Source organism: Hemitrygon akajei, chromosome 11, assembly GCF_048418815.1.
Source record: "Hemitrygon akajei chromosome 11, sHemAka1.3, whole genome shotgun sequence".
Taxonomy (NCBI): domain Eukaryota; kingdom Metazoa; phylum Chordata; class Chondrichthyes; order Myliobatiformes; family Dasyatidae; genus Hemitrygon; species Hemitrygon akajei.
The window spans coordinates 130,718,092-130,735,150 of record NC_133134.1 but is presented as its reverse complement, the minus strand read 5'-3'; the positions used below and the strand labels follow the sequence as shown (position 1 = coordinate 130,735,150).

Here is a 17,059-nt window from a genome sequence, read left to right as displayed (position 1 = left end):
AAAATCACAAAAAGTAGAGGTCCCAGAACAGATCCTTGTGGGACACCACTAGTCACAACCCTCCAATCTGAATGTACTCCCTCCACCACGACCCTCTGCCTTCTGCAGACAAGCCAATTCTGAATCCACCTGTCCAAACTTCCCTGGATCCCATGCCTTCTGACTTTCTGAATAAGCCTACTGTGTGGAACCTTGTCAAATGCCTTACTAAAATCCATGTGGATTACATCCACTGCACTACCCTCATCTATACGCCTGGTCACCTCCTTAAAGAACTCTATCAGGCTTGTTAGGCACGATCTGCCCTTCACAAAGCCATGCTGACTGTCCCTGATCAGACCATGATTCTCTAAATGCCCATAGATCCTATCTCTAAGAATCTTTTCCAACAGCTTTCCCACCACAGATGTAAGGCTCACTGGTCTATAATTACCTGGACTATCCCTACTACCTTTTTTGAACAAGGGGACAACATTTGCCTCCCTCCAATCCTCCGGTACCACTCCCGTGGACAACGAGGACATAAAGATCCTAGCTAGAGGTTCAGCAATCTCTTCCCTTGCCTCATGGAGCAGCCTGGGGAATATTCTGTCAGGCCCCGGGGACTTATCCATCCTAATGTATTTTAACAACTCCAACACCTCCTCTCCCTTAATATCTAGTATGGCATTTCCCCTTATCGGCCTGTCAACATACTGTGACAGGAATCCATCCTGGACACACTTAAACTCTGCCCCATCTAAACCCTTGGAACTAATCAAGTGCCAATCAATATTAGGGAAGTTAAAGTCACCCATGATAAACAACCCTGTTATTTTTGCACCTTTCCAAAATCTGCCTCCCAATCTGCTCCTTGGTATCTCTGCTGCTACCAGGGGGCCTATAGAATACCCCCAGTAGAGTAACTGCTCCCTTCCTGTTCCTGACTTCCACCCATACTGACTCAAAAGAGGATCCTGCTACATTACCCACCCTTTCTGTAGCTGTAATAGTATCCCTGACCAGTAATGCCAGCCCTCCTCCCCTTCCCCCCCTCTATCCCTTTTATTTTTATATATCTTATTTTCCAAACTATTTTGCCAACACCCTTGCTACTGAGCCGTAATATATATATATTTATTTCCACAGGAAGAAGAAATGTTTCGGCCAAACATGTTTTTTCTTTTATTACTTCCACCCATTATATTTGAATCCGGGTACTCCCTACACAAGGTAAGTGAGGGCAGTTGAGCTGAAAGAATGGAACAACAAATTGTTTGTGTCAGTTTGTTTTGTAGCTTTTTCTTTTTCTGGTTTAAAGCACTCTCTTTATTTACTTGGCATCCCTTGCCAATAGTATTGAAGTGAGACTGTGACTTTGGGGAGAATGTATTGTGAATTTTTATAATTGGTCTAGGATCACTGTTGTGTTACTCCTGTTTGTGCTCTCTATTCCCACCAATATAATTATATCTGGAAATCACGACAAGAACATCTCCAAACCAATTTCATTTTACTGGTTCTGAGAAAACAGTAGAACCTTGAGCTCATGCTTGCTATTAGATTTCATTTGAAAACAAAAATAAAATGGCAACAGATCAATGCAGATATTCAATTCTATGCCAATTTTGAATATTATCCTTTGCTTTCATGAGTATACTTCGTACTGTCAATAAGAAAATGCTTGCAAGATATTACAAGGGGTGATTGATAAGTTTGTGACCTAAGGTAAAAGGAGTCCATTTTAGTAAACCTAGCACATTTATTTTTCAACGTAGTCCCCTCCTACATTTACACACTTAGTCCAGCGGTCATGGAGCATACAGATCTTGGACCTCCAGAAAGTGTCCACAGCAGGGGTGATTGATAAGTTTGTGGCCTAAGGTAGAAGGAGATGAGTTATACAGCTCTCGTTACATGCACATGCAGTTCAACTCTTTGAGTGATTGTGCAGAAAGTTTGAAGTTAATATCTCCTTCTACCTTAGGGCATGAATTTATCAATCACCCCTCGTATGGCTGAGTCTTTCAATTTAAAAAAAACAGGGTGAGTTTATTACTAAACCTGCCATTTAGATATCATAGCACACACTCAGATCTACTTGATCTGAATCCGTAATTAATCTTCACCCTCTGTAACCAAAAAAGCTTGCAAATTTGCCAAATGACATACTACATATTATAGTTATGAGACAGTGGATTAGAAATTATTTTTGCACTTTATCAGGTACTGCAGATTTCTGCTGTTGAAGGTTTGCTCTGTGCTTAATTGGCTGTCACCAACTTACAGATGTTAAACTGAAAATGTAACTTCTTTGTGCCAAGACAGGACTGATAGCTGGGTTTACCACTGATGTCAAGCAAGGGTCTCAGCCCAATACACTGACTGTTCACTCTTTTCCATAGATGCTATCTGGCCTGCTGAGTTCCTCCAGTATTTTGTGTGTGTTGCTTAGATTTCCAGCATCTGCAGATTTTCTTGTGTTTGCAATGCTGTTGAAGTTAATTCTCTGAGAAGAAGATTGTCTGTTATGTCATTTGTGGAAGTTGAGGGCAGGAACAATTTATAAATGGTGTCATATAGTAATACAGCACGGAAATAGGCTCTTAGCCCAGCACATCCATGCCAACCAAGATGTTCTAAACTAGTTCCGTTGTCTGTGTTTGGTCCATCTTCTAAGTATTTACTATCCACGAACCTACAGTGGTACCAGGATCCGACCACAGTCACAGTGTCACTGGGGCTGTAGATAGCAATGTTTAGATACTGTATTCCTTGTTAATGTCATATTGCTTTTCAGCAGAAACAACTGTTTTGGAGATTCAAGAAAAATGGGGGGGAGGGGTCCCTTTAATTCACTTACAGTTCCTGACTTTCTACCTTATTGTATTGTGAGCGAACAGCAAAGCTTTAGGGTACAACCTTTTTGATCCTTTTTCTGTTGGTAATCTCACAATGTCATTACATGTGTAATGATATAACAAATTTATGCCTGTGTTAAGGTGAATCCTGAAGAGAAATGCTGACCTAAATTTCAGCTGGAACAAGTGCTATTGTAGCGGTGTGCTACACGCAGCGTTGAAATAATGACAAAGAGTCGATGAGCTGCAGTTGCAAAAAGAGATTTATTCGAACTTCACGGTCTTGCTTTAAAGCCTTTCTGATTCCGCCCTCCCTGGGCGGGAATACTGTAGGGGGCGCGTATTCACAGTCCTGTCCCGCGCACGGGCTTTTCCTCTTGCTGGTGAAGCAGACTTGGCGCCCTTTTTGGGACTGGCCTCAATGCCGGCGTGCATCGATTTGTGAGCCGGTTCGAGTGCGCTGGGAAGTGGGTCGCCACATAACCTCCCCCCCCCCCACCCCCAGAACCAGCGATACACCCCCCCAATGTCCACAGTCTGGGTCGGACTCCGTTTGGGAGGTCTGCCTCTGCGCCGTGGTGCCGGAATCTCGACCGGCTGCGCCACGTCCACATGGGCTGGTTTGAGTCGGTCCACTGTGAAAACCTCCTCTCTCCCCCCAATGTCCAGCACGAATGTGGACCCATTGTTTCTGATCACCGTAAACAGCCCCTCTTAGGGCCCGATATCTGCCCCGTCGTACAAAAACGAACTTACAGTTTTGCAGGTCTTTGGGTACGCAGGTCGGGTTCTGCCCATGCTGCGAAGTGGGTATGGGGGCCAGGTTACCGAGCCTCTCGCGTAGTCTGCCCAGGACTGCTGCGGGTTCTTCCTCTTGCCCCCGTGGGGCTGGTATGAACTCTCCTAGGATGACCAGGGGTGCGCCGTACACCAACTCGGCCGACGAGGCGTGCAGATCTTCTTTGGGTGCCGTGCGGATTCTGAGCAGGACCCAGGGAAGCTCGTCCACCCAGTTAGCTCCTCGCAGGCAGGCCATGAGAGCCAACTTCAGGTGACGGTGGAAACGCTCCACCAGTCCGTTCGACTGTGGGTGGTAGGCAGTTGTGTGGTGCAGCTGTGTCCCCAAAAGGCTGGCCATAGCTGACCACAGGCTGAAGGTGAACTGGGTGCCTCTGTCAGAGGTAATGTGGGCCGGTACACCAAAGCGAGATACCCAGGTGGCGATCAGTGCCCGGGCGCAAGATTCGGAGGTGGTGTCGGTGAGCGGGACCGCCTCTGGCCATCTTGTGAACCAGTCCACGATAGTGAGGAGGTGCTGCGCTCCGCGCGACACTGGCAGGGGCCCCACGATATCCACATGAATGTGGTTGAAACGCCGGTGGGTGGGGTGGAACTGCTGCGGCAGAGCTTTGGTGTGCCACTGCACCTTGACCGTCTGGCAGTGCATGCACGTTCTGGCCCATTCACTGACCTGCTTGCGGAGTCCGTGCCAAATAAACCTGTTGGAGACCATCCGGATGGTTGTCCTGATGGAGGGGTGCGCTGAGTAATGAATGTAGTCGAAAACGTGCCGCCGCCAGGCTGCCGGGACGACAGGGCGGGGCTGGCCGGTGGCGACGTCACAGAGTAGGGTCCTCTCACCTGGGCTTACGGGGAGGTCCTGGAGCTGCAAACTGGAGACTGCGGTTCTGTAACTTGGGATCTCCTCGTCTGCCTGCTGCGCCTCCGCCAGTGCTTCATAGTCTACCCCCTGGGACAGGGCGTGAATGGTATGGCAAGAGAGAGCGTCCGCCACGACATTGTCCTTTCCCGAGACATGCCGGACATCCGTCGTGTATTCAGATATGTAGGACAGATGGCGCTGCTGGCGGGACGACCAGGGATCGGACACCTTCGTGAACGCAAAGGTAAGCGGTTTGTGGTCCGTGAATGCGGTGAAGGGCCTACCTTCCAAGAAGTACCTGAAATGCCGGATTGCCAGGTATAGCGCCAACAGTTCCCGGTCGAAAGCACTGTATTTGAGCTCGGGTGGTCGCAGGTGTTTGCTGAAAAACGCCAGGGGTTGCCAGCGACCCTCGATGAGTTGTTCCAGCACCCCACCGACTGCCATGTTAGATGCGTCCACTGTGAGGGCGGTAGGGACGTCCATTCTGGGGTGCACTAGCATCGCGGCGTTTGCCAAGGCTTCTTTCGTTTTAATGAAAGCGGCGGCGGACTCCTCGTCCCAGGTAATGTCCTTGCCCTTACCCGACATCAGGGAGAACGGGGGCGCATGATTCGGGCAGCTGAAGGGAGGAAGCGGTGGTAGAAATTTACCATACCCACGAATTCCTGAAGGCCTTTGATTGTGTTGGGTCGGGGGAAATGGTGGACTGCGTCTACCTTAGCAGGCAGAGGGGTTGCACCGTCTTTAGTAATCCTGTGGCCCAGGAAGTCGATGGTGTCGAGCCCGAACTGGCATTTGGCCGGGTTGATTGTCAGGCCGTATTCACTCAGCGGGCGAAGAGTTGATGGAGGTGGGACAGATGCTCCTGACGACTGCTGCTGGCTATGAGGATGTCGTCTAAATAGATGAAAGCGAAGTCCAGGTCGCGTCCCACCGCGTCCATTAACCGCTGAAACGTCTGTGCGGCATTCTTTAGGCCGAACGGCATGCGGAGGAACTCGAAAAGGCCGAAAGGGGTGATGAGTGCCGTTTTGGGGACGTCGTCCAGATGCATTGGGATTTGATGGTATCTCTGGATGAGGTCCACCTTGGAGAAGATCCGTGCGCCGTGCAGGTTTGCTGCAAAATCCTGTATGTGTGGCACAGGGTAGCGGTCCGGTGTTGTAGCCTCGTTCAGCCTGCGGTAGTCGCCGCATGGTCTCCAGCCCCCTGTTGCTTTGGGCACCATGTGCAGGGGGGAGGCCCATGGGCTGTCGGACCGCCGGATGACCCCCAATTCCTCCATCCTCTTGAACTCCTCCTTCGCCAGTCGGAGCTTGTCCGGAGGAAGCCTTCGAGCACTGGCATGGAGGGGTGGTCCCTGTGTTGGGATGTGGTGCCGTACGCCGTGTCTGGGCATGGCTGCCGTGAACTGTGGTGCCAGAACCGATGGGAAATCCTCCAGGACTCTGGTGAAGTCGTTGTCGGACAGGGTGATGGAGTCTAGGTGTGGGGCTGGCAACTGGGCTTCACCCAGGGAGAACGTTTGAAAGGTCTCGGCGTGGACCAGTCTCTTCCGTGGCAGGTCGACCAGTAGGCTGTGAGCCCGCAAAAAATCCGCGCCCAGGAACGGTTGGGCTACGGCGGCCAGTGTGAAGTCCCACATGAACTGGCTGGAGCCAAACTGTAGCTGCACCGTATGGGTGCCGTAGGTCCTTACTGTGCTGCCGTTCGCGGCCCTCAGGATGGGACCTGGTGCCCTGTTGCAGGTGTCGTAACTCGTCGGAGGTAAGCCGCTGATCTCGGCTCCGGTGTCGACCAAAAAGTGGCGTCCCGACCGCTTGTCCCACACATACAGGAGGCTATCCCGATGGCCAGCCGCTGTAGCCATTAGCGGCGGCTGGCCCTGGCGTTTCCCGGGAACTTGCAGGGCGGGCTTCTGCGCCCCACCGCTGGTGGTAGAAGCACTATTGTTCGTCAGGCTCCTCACCCCTCCCTCTGGGGTTAGTGGGCTCTGCTGCCGGGCCTGGTCTGGGTTGCTGCTGGGAGCGTGGCCTGGTGATCTGTGCGATGGACGCCCCACTCTCCTTCTTGGCGTTCCACAGCAAGTCCGCCCGGGCTGCCACTTTCCGGGGGTCGCTGAAATCCGCGTCGGACAGCAGCAGGCGTATGTCCTCGGGCAGCTGCTCCAGGAATGCCTGCTCAAACATGAAGCAGGGCTTGTGTTCCCCGGCCAGGGACAACATCTCATTCATCAAAGCCGATGGCGGTCTGTCTCCCAAACCATCCAGGTGCAGTAAGCGGGCAGCACGTTCGCGCTGTGAGAGTCCGAAAGTCCTTATGAGCAGGGTTTTGAATTCCGTGTATTTGCCGTCCGCTGGGGGAGACTGTATGAACTCCTCAACCTGGGCTGCTGTTTCCTGGTCGAGGGAGCTCACCACGTAGTAGTAACGTGCATCCTCTGAGGTTATCTGCCGAATGTGGAATTGGGCTTCTGCTTGCTGGAACCATAGGTGAGGTCGCAACGTCCAGAAGCTTGGCAGTTTTAACGAAACTGCATGAACAGATGCGGCGTCGTTCATCTTCGGCTCAAATATCGTTTGGGCCGTTGGGGTCACCAATTGTAGCGGTGTGCTACACGCAGCGCTGAAATAACGACACGGAGTCGATGAGCTGCAGTTGCAAAAAGAGATTTATTCGAACTTCGCAGCTCGCTTTAAAGCCCTCCTGATCCTGCCCTCCCCGGGCAGGAATACTGTAGGGGGCGCGTATTCACAGTCCCTTTGCTTTTCCCCTTGCTGGTGAAGCTGACTTGGTGCCCTTTTTGGGACTGCCCTCAATGCCGGCGCGCACCGATTTGTGAGCTGGTTCGAGTGCGCTGGGAAGTGGGTCGCCACACTATCACTTTAAACTTGTGTAAAATGGCTTCTTGTGTAGGAACTACACATAACTAAAACATGGTGCATGTTTAGTTTTGTTTTAAACCAATTTCTAAACTCTTTTTCAAAGTTCTTTACTGATTCAAGAGTGATTACCTTTTCAACTTTGCTTAAAGATAATCCAAGCAGTTGGAAAACGTGGTTAGAAGTACCAAGCACAGTTCAGTGAATTTGGTTAATGTTGCAGTATAGATTTTGCATGTTCTTCCTATCATTGGGCAGATGTCTGGTTTCCTGCCACATCCTAAAGATGTGTGGATTTGTAAGCTATTCGCCTTCCTGGTGGATAGTAAATGGTGGAATTTGTGGGAAGTTAGTATAGGGAGGATAAGCTGTAAAGAAAATTAATGGAGATTTGAGATTACTCTTTGAGCCAGGATGAATTGGCTAGATGACCCCTTAAATGTTGGAAGGAAATGTGGATAACCCTACAATTCTTTTGTTCCTTACAAAAATTTGGAAGGTACAAGCAATGTTCTAAGCAGGCATGCTTAATATTTTTTTAAATATTCTGAGCATTTGAATCACACAACTCCCACAAAACCTTTCATTTTCATTGTCATTATCATTATTCAAATTGTGTTTACACTGTTGCTTTTTTTATTTCAGGGAAATTTCTTCCAGAATATTGGATCCATTACTCTCTTTGCTGTATTTGGCACAGCAATTTCAGCTTTCATTGTAGGTGGTGGAGTATACTTTCTTGGTAAGGTAAGTTGAGTAATGTAAGCTCTTGATCTTAGTTCTGTCCTAAACTTTGATCTGGTCCTTTAAAAAGGAGTTATCATGATTTGCCTAATTTATGCTTTTTTTTTATCAGTGTACCTGAAATTTTGAGGAACTAAGAACTGCAGTTGTTTCTGATTCTGATTAAAGCTGGTGCAATTTGTATGGCAAAGGTGGCTTGAATTATTTCTCATCTATGTTTGCTCCATTAATTTATTAAATGTATTAATTATTGAGGGCTTAAAATATAATGAAAAATAATTGCACCAAAATTGGATAAATAGGATTTCTGATCATTTGAAATTTTTCTCTCTTCTAGAATCATGCTAGTTGGTTTTATAGCTAGGTGGTGTCAGTACCGCAAATGGTTCGTACTGACACACTGCTTCATTAAGGATTTGAAAATAGGATCGCTAGACAAGGGGGTAGCATTGGGATGTTTGGTTCATTGTGACTGTTCAGCCATTCAATCGTGACTGATTTATTATTCCTATCAACCTCATTCAAAAAGTAAATTTATTATCAAAGTACATATATGTTACCATATACAAACCTGAGATTTATTTTCTCATGGGCATTCGCAGTAGATACAAGAAAGATAGTAAAATCATTGAAGGGCACCCCCGAAAGAATGGACAACCAACGTGCAAAAGACAAAAATTGTGCAAATACAAATAAAGAAATAATAATAATAAGTAGATAACATGAGACAAATAGTCCGTGAGAGTGATGATTTCAATAGGCTGTGGGAACAGTTAAGTGATGGGTTAGTGAAGCCTGATGATTGAGAGGTAAAAATTGTTCCTGAGCCTGATGGTGTGGGTCTTCAGGCTCCTGGACCTCTTTCCTGATGGCAGCAGTGAGAAGAGAGCATGACCTGCATGGTGGGGGTCCTTGGTGATGCTGCTTTCCTGTGACATCGCTCCATGTAGATGTGCTTAATGGGAGGGGATTTAATTGTGATGGACTGGACTGTATCCACTATTGTAGCATTTTCCCATTCAAGGGCATTCTCCTGCCTTCTCCCCACTAAACTCTGATGACTTTACTAATCATGAACCTATCAACCTCCGCATTAAATGTACCCAATAACTTGGCCTCCACGGACGTCTGTGGCAATGAATTCCACAGATTCACCATCCCAGGGCTAAAGAACTTCCTTCTCCTCTCTCTTCTAAAGGGACATCTTTTTATTCCTGAGGCTGTGTCTTCTGGTCCTAGATTCTTCCACTATAGCAAACAACTAAATATCTACTCTATCTAGGCCTGTCAATATTTGCCAGCTCTTAATGAAATTCTCACCCTGCCATTCCCGCAAGTACCGGTCCAGAGCCATCAAACATCCTTCGTGTTAATCCTTTTATTCCCGGATCATGTTCGTGAATCTTCTCTGGATCCTCTCCAGTGCTACCATATTCTTCCTTGGATAAGGGCCCAACACTGGTCACAGTACTCCAAGAGCAGCCTGATCAATGCCTTTTAAAGCCTCAGCATTACATCCTTCTGTATTTTAGTCCTCTCAAAATGAATGCTAACATTGCATAAAGAAGTGTTCCCAACCCTGATTACTGCAGAAGACCTCTAGTCTCCAGAAGGCACAGGAAAAAAGCTCTCTTTATTCCTATACTTTTCCTTTTTCCAGTCAGCCAATCCTCTATCTATGCTGGTATCTTTCCTATAATACCTTGTTTAGCAGCCTCATGTGCGGCACCTTTTCAATTCCTACTGGAATTCCAAGGAAACAACATTCACTGAATTTCCTTTGTCGATCCTGCCTGTTATTTCCTCAAAGAATTCCAACAGGTTTGTCAAGTAAAATAAGGCCTATTTTGTCATGTGCCTCCAAGTACTCCAAATCCTCATTTTTAATAATGGACTCCAACATCTTCTTAGCCACTGAGGTCAGGCTAACTGGCCAATAACTTCCTGTCTTTTACCTCCCTGTTTTCTTTGTGATTAAAATATAGTTATTTTCCTTCAAACAGAGTCGTTCGTACCAGCCATGTTATACATCAGCTGGCATACTTGTTTCGCCAGAACTTAACTTGCTTTCCTTATGAAAATTCCATAGCAGAAGAGAATTCTTCAGACTTTTTCCTTATTAATGAAAACTGTGTGCCTAACAATACTTTTTTTTTAAAAAAGATTTCCATTTCTAGGAAAATCATGTTCAACTATCTACATCACGGTTAAGTGGATGCCAGATGTTCCAGAAGTTGCCATGACATATTAATGACACTCAACAAAGCCATCATTACTTAAATTAGACAAGGAGACACTATAGGTCCATTGGAAATTGTTACTTGGTTCCTTTGACTAATGACTAAATCAATATAAAATAACTATAAATGTACTTTGTGCTCTACCTGTGGAAAAATCTGTTAGGTGCCACTTTATTGTCTTCTGTCACATTAGAATCCACGGTGCTGAACTGCAAGCAAATCATCCTTGACCCCCCCCCCCCCAAGGCACTACCTAAGAGAATTATTATTGAATACAAATCTCTGAAATGAGAAAAAAGTCAATAACATCCAATTTAACAAAAGCAAAATATCGTATTTGTTGGAACCGAAAATAAACAGGAGAAGAAGGAAATATAGACTGGTTCAGGTGGCTTCTGTGAAAAGAGGATGTTAACGTTACAGGTCTTTTATCAGAATTGCATGAGTGAGATATAACAAGCTGTACTGATAAAGTAGCTAACTGTGGAGGTTACTGAAAGGATGGACGGCTGGAGTTATTAAATAACAGAAGGAATAGTGTAGCAAAGCAAAAGGGGATGATACTATGATGTAAACAAGAAGTGGACAGAGGAGAGGAAAACACGGATGTGGATTTTTAACCTCTGTATTGTGCCTCTGTGTTCACATACAACTACAGAATCTCGTTCACTCTAATCAAAGGATGAATGAATATATGCAGCACTTTTCACAGCTCAGGATATTCCAAGATCTTATGAAACCAGTGTATTATTTGAAATGGTGTCACCACTGGTACATTGGCAAATAAAGCTTCAAGTTAGTACATGCCAAACATTAAATGACAACAAATATACATAAACTTTAAACTTTTTAGGCAGTGATTAGCCAATCCATTCAGAAAACTGTTTTAGTGTTCTTTTTTGCCATCTCCTAAATAGATTTCTATTTAATGTTTGCTCTGATTGTAGAAATGTTAACATTCTTGAATTAAAATTGTGGGATAGAAGTAAATGTCATTACCTGAGCCAAGTTAATAATTATTATGAGCAATGTAGACAAATGCATCATCTCAATTTTAATCTTTGTGCCCCCTAGCTCTGCTTTCAAGAGAATTCTGTACATTTAATAGTCACATTTTCAAATACTTATCCCATTTTCCTATGTTGTGACAAAATAGTGAAAATAGCTGGGCTTTAAACAAGGGTCGTACGGTTCTGACAGTAAACCGCATTTAATTCAATATTAATGCTTGTTTTTTTTCTCTCTCAATTTAGGCTGAAGTTATCTATAAACTCACAGTGACAGACAGGTGATTATTTCCATATTACAGTTTTTTGTAAGGAATTATTTTGTGGTGTCTCTTTGAGGGCTTTGCTGTTGCTTACATGATGGGTGGTGAGAATGCTGATGCTTTATGCCAGAGTAAGTGGGGGGGGGGGAGGTTTAATGCTGCTTGTGTGTGGGAGGTGGGTAGAGGCTTTTGGGGCTCTGTCATTCATTCTTTTGTGTTTTTTCTTCTGTTTCGAGGATGTCTGCAGTGAGTGAGAATTTCAGGTTATTTGCTTGAAATTGTGAATGATTTGAGTCTTTTACTTTATATTATATGTGTGTATGTGTATATACATACATACACACAGTATAAAACACAAAGTAAGTGACTAAGTGACTGCTTAAGTATTCATTCCCCCCCCCCCCCTTAATATGACACACCAAATCATCACTGGTGCAGCCAGTTGATTTTAGAAGTCACATAATTAGCTAAATGGAGATCTGTTGTTGGAGACCTGTGCGCAGTCAAGGTATTTCATTTGTTTGTAGTAAAAATACACCTGTCTCTGGAAGGTCTAACTGCTGGTGAGTCAATATCCAGGCAAAAACTACACCATGAAGATAAAAGAGCACTCTAAGCAACTCCACAAACAGTTTATTGAAAAGCTCAAGTCAGGAGTTGGATACAAGAAAATTTCCAAGTCGCTGAATATCCCTTTGAGTACAGTAAAGTCAATCATTAAGAAATGGAAAGAATATGGCACAGTTGGAGATCTGCCAAGAGCACTGAGTGACTGTGCAAGAAGGGGACTAGTGAGGGAGGCCACCAAAAAACCTGTGACAACGCTGAATGAGTTACACACTTCAGTGACTGAGATGAGAGAGATTGCACTTGCAACAGCTGTTGCCCGGGTGTTTCACCAGTTACAGCTTTATGGGAGAGTGGCAAAGAGAAATCCACTGTTGGGGAAAAAAAACTCATGAAATCTCCTCAAGAGTTTGCCTGAAGCATGTGAGAGACTCTGAAGTCAGCTGGAAGTAGGTTCTACGGTCTGATTAAACCAAAATTGAGCTTTTTGGCTATCAGATTAAATGCTATGTTTGGCATAAGCCAAACACTATCAATAAAACCACACCATCCCTACCATGAAGCATAGTGATGGCTACATCATGCTGTGGGGATACTTCACTGTAGCAGGCCCTAGAAGGCATGTGAATGTAGAGGGTAAAATGAATGCAGCGAAATACATTCTGTTCAAAAAGTTAAAGCAAACTGAACCTTGAGATTGCCTAATCAACATGGCTCAGGTGGCCTCAAGTTGGTCTACCCACTGAATAAGACTAGAATTGGTTTGTTTTAGGTGGGAGGTCATAGAATATTTTAGAGCTCCATGTTAATATTTGTGTTTTTTCATCCATCCACAGCTAAATTTTGTGAGTTTCATCCTATTAAGATGCACTCCACTGGACACATAAATAAATTAAAATGAAAAATTGTTATCCTGTGTCTTCCATGGAGAAGTGCAAAGTTTAATTATCTTTAAGCAGTTGGATTGTTCAGAGTTGATTTAGAATAATTTCCATTCTCATAAGCAATATGTTGTTTGACTGACAAGTGCAGGGTTCACTTCATTTTGAGATGCAATCCATAGATCCAATTTATGAGGTACCTTTGTACATTTCTCAGCATCATACAAAATTAATTTCTACAGAATCTTGATACTTGATTTGAGATGAGTTCCAATTGTTAACACTCAGAGCTATAGTTTTTAAAGGATGTAGATTAGTAGAGTGTTGGCACGTGGTCAAGTGGTTAAGGCATTCGTCTAGTGATCTGTAGGCCGCTAGTTCAAGCCTTGGCTGAGGCTGCGTGTGTGTCCTTGCTCTACAATGACACCAGTGCCAAGCTGTATGGGTCCTAATGCCCTTCCCTTGGACAGCATCGGTGGCATGGAGAGGGGAGACTTGTAGCTTGGGCAACTGCCGGTCTTTCATAAAAATAAACCCTGCCCAGGCTTGCGCTCTGGAAACTTTCCAAAGTGCAAATCCATGGTCTATCGAGACTAACGGAGGCCTACAGATTAGTAGAACAGTATAGCTTATTTAAACATTATCGTAAGCATTATAGCTTATCTAGAAGTGGGGTATTTTCTGAGATAGCTGTGTGATAATTAAGTTTTCCAAGTAGCAAATGACATTAGTTGTACTTTGATGCTATATTAATAATTTTTTCAAAGCGACTAATGCTTAGCCATGGTAAGATTGTGACAGGGTGAGAGAAAATTGAATGTTGTGCTCGACTGTAGCCATTCACATAATGTGAAATTGTGTTAAAGTCCATCTTGGCTGAGATGCTAAAACTGATAAAGTTACTTCTATTTGTCTCCTGATCTTCTGGATATTTGAATATCATTTACTCTGAGTTGAATATGCTAATGACAGTCAGTATGTTTCTTAGACAATGAAAAGTGGGTAACCTTTCATTCCAGCTATTTTTCAAGAAGTGTCTGAAGCCTTCATTGCAAAGAATTCACGCTTTCTTGTAGATGCTTTTCGTTATCTATCCATATGTCCATGAACTCCTTACTGGCTGAATTGTTGGTATCAGTATTGTGCTTGTTTTCTCTCTGTATACTGGCAAACTCTAGTGGAAAGATTTCTTGAATACTTAATCAGCCGAACCCTTAAAGCCTTGAAAGATCAGCCAGTGGATTTCGAATGCTTTTATGCCATGCCTGGAATGTATTATCAAGATTCTAGTAATATTTGCAGATCTGTGGAACTCCCTTTTCCTGTGTGTGGAGAGGGAAGAAACTGACATATGGAAGAAATTTGCCAGTCAGTACATTAAATAGTTTTCAGTAATCAAGAATAAATATTCTATGAAAAGTCCTGTACACTTTACACTTTCTACATTGTTCTTATTTTACAGTTTTGCATTTGGCTCTCTTATCTCTGCTGTTGACCCAGTGGCAACGATTGCCATTTTTAATGCTCTGAATGTGGATCCTGTTCTGAACATGTTGGTATTTGGAGAGAGCATTCTTAATGATGCAGTTTCTATAGTGCTCACCAAGTAAGCTTTTATAAGTACTTCTTAGTGTACTTTGACCATGTGTATCATTTCACATAGCAGTAGGCTTAGTCACAGAGCAATATAGTATTGAAACTGTCCTTCAGCTCAGCTTGTCCATGCCAACCAATACATCCAGTTAAGCTAGTTCTATTTTGCATATATCCCTCTGAGTAAGGGGTTCTACAGACCCCTTGTTTAGTGGTACTGATCCATGGCATAAAAAAAGGTTAGGAACCCCTGCTGTACATCAAGATCCCCTGTTGTTTATGATAACTTCCATTGTGCTGAATATTCATTTTCCACATCCCGAGAGGCTTTTTGTTAACCTCAGCTTTCCAGCACAGTAGCTTGGCCTTTCCAAATTGTTGTTGATGATAAAATTTAAATTTTGAATAAATATCCTTTGTTCATGGCAATGTAGAGTTATTCTGAGGCATGCAGCATTTCCCCAGTAGATTGCTTTAAGAATTTTAAAGACCATATAATATCGTAAGCAATTTTGACAAGTTTGTTCTTTTCTCCATAATGAGTTCTGTTGATCTATCTTACAGTTTGTGTTTTACATATATTGTTTGGCACAATGATGCAGCTAGTGGCACAGTGGCAAAGCTAAATAAGCCATTACCCCACAATTCCATCAGCTGAGGTTCGATCCTGGCTTCCAGTTCTTCCTGTCATCGTTTTAGCCTCTCTTCTCCTCCCCCCCCCCCCCCCACCCCCACACATGCTATATCCCAAATTGTTCATATTGATAGGCTAATTGACAGCTGTATGTTTCCACATGTGTGTTGATGAGTGGGATCTTAGGGGAGTTGGTAGGAATGTGGGTTAGGATAAGGTTAGTGTAAAAATGGGTGCTTAATAGTGAGTATGAGTTCAATAGGCCAAAAGGCCTGTTACCATGCTGTATCATTCTGACTTTACTGCCAACCAGTAATTTGGTCACACTGATTTTGATAATATTGATTGTTCACTATGCAAAACTGCAAACACTGAAGACGTAATGTGGTAACCATCTGTTCAAATACTGTACTCTAGCACAGCTGAAGGCTTAGCCAGAGACAATGCGACTGATGTGAGTGGATGGCAAACATTCCTGCAGGCACTGGGCTATTTCCTCAAGATGTTTTTTGGATCTGCAGCACTTGGAACACTCACTGGTCTCATCTCTGCTTTGATATCTTTTCATTTGGTCTGAGAATATGGTCATTATGATTTTATATTTTCATCTTAAAAATGTTAAAAATATTCAGAGAAATAAATTTATAACAAATGTATATCTATAATAGATGTTCTTTGCAAGCAACCAATTAATTTCAAGGTAATTTTGACAGGATCTCAGGGAGCTGGCCTCTACTGACCTCTGAGTTCTATTCTAGAAAACTGACATAGGATTAATTAAAAGTTTGGCTAAAGTTACTTCTTTAAATCATTCACTGTGGGCTTTAATCAATTTTAAATGAGTCAAATGAAACCCTCTCTTAAAATGTTGCAGAGAAATTTTAATAAAATTTAAGTACACTTTTGGCACATTGGTGCAGCTAGTGGCACAGTGGCATAGTTAATGAAGCCATTGTTTCACAGTTCCATCAGCTCAGGTTCAATCCTGACCTCTGGTGCTGTCTCTTTGGAGTTTACATGTTCTCCCTGTCATAGTGTTGGTAATCCCTTTGCCCCCATTTCCCAAATTGTGCAGATTGGTAGCCTAATTGATTACTATAATAGAGAGTGTTGATAAGTGGTAGAATTCAGCAGAATTGATAGGAATGTGGGTTACAATTCAAATTATCTCTGTACAACAGTTGTATGAATCTGGTCACCTGATTTATAATATTCTTTTGGTAATGGAACAGAATTATCAGCAAATAAACTTGTATCTGAGTTACTACTATAGGGTAGCCCTTTCTTCAAAGTTTAAAGTAAATTTATTATCAAAGTACATAGATGTCACCATCTACAACCCTGAGATTCATTTTCTTGCGAGCAATCACAGTACGTGTGAGAAGTACAATAGAATCAATGAAAAACCACCCCAACAGGATGACCAAACAAGCTGCAAATGCAAAAAGAAAAAAAAGAAATAATAATAAACAAATAAATAAATAAGCGATAAATATCAAGAGCATGAGATGAAGAACATGAAAGTGAGTCCATAGGTTGATGAGGTGAGTGAAGTTATCCCTTCAGGTTCAAAGTTCAAAGCAAAATTCATTATCAGAGTACACACACGTCGCCACAACCTTGAGATTCTTTTTTTCCTGTGGGCATACTCAGCAAACCTATGGAACAGTTACTAACGGTATCAATGAAGGAGCAAGTATATAGAAGACAACAAACTAAATGCAAATATAAATAATTAGCAA

The 17,059-nt window shown here is 43.7% G+C and overlaps 1 protein-coding gene across 2 annotated transcripts in view; it reads left to right on the top strand.

Moving 5' to 3' along the window:
- The window catches only part of slc9a8 (solute carrier family 9 member 8), a 92,400-nt gene that overhangs the window by 52,333 nt on the left and 23,008 nt on the right, over positions 1–17,059 (top strand). The window contains exons 5-9 of one of the 2 annotated variants that reach the window (XM_073061690.1): positions 1,129–1,212; positions 8,034–8,135; positions 11,626–11,660; positions 14,553–14,696; positions 15,735–15,873. In XM_073061690.1, the coding sequence (XP_072917791.1) occupies positions 1,129–1,212; positions 8,034–8,135; positions 11,626–11,660; positions 14,553–14,696; positions 15,735–15,873 (504 nt within the window). The remainder of the gene's footprint in view (positions 1–1,128; positions 1,213–8,033; positions 8,136–11,625; positions 11,661–14,552; positions 14,697–15,734; positions 15,874–17,059) is intronic. The other variant, XM_073061689.1, reaches the window with a different exon arrangement.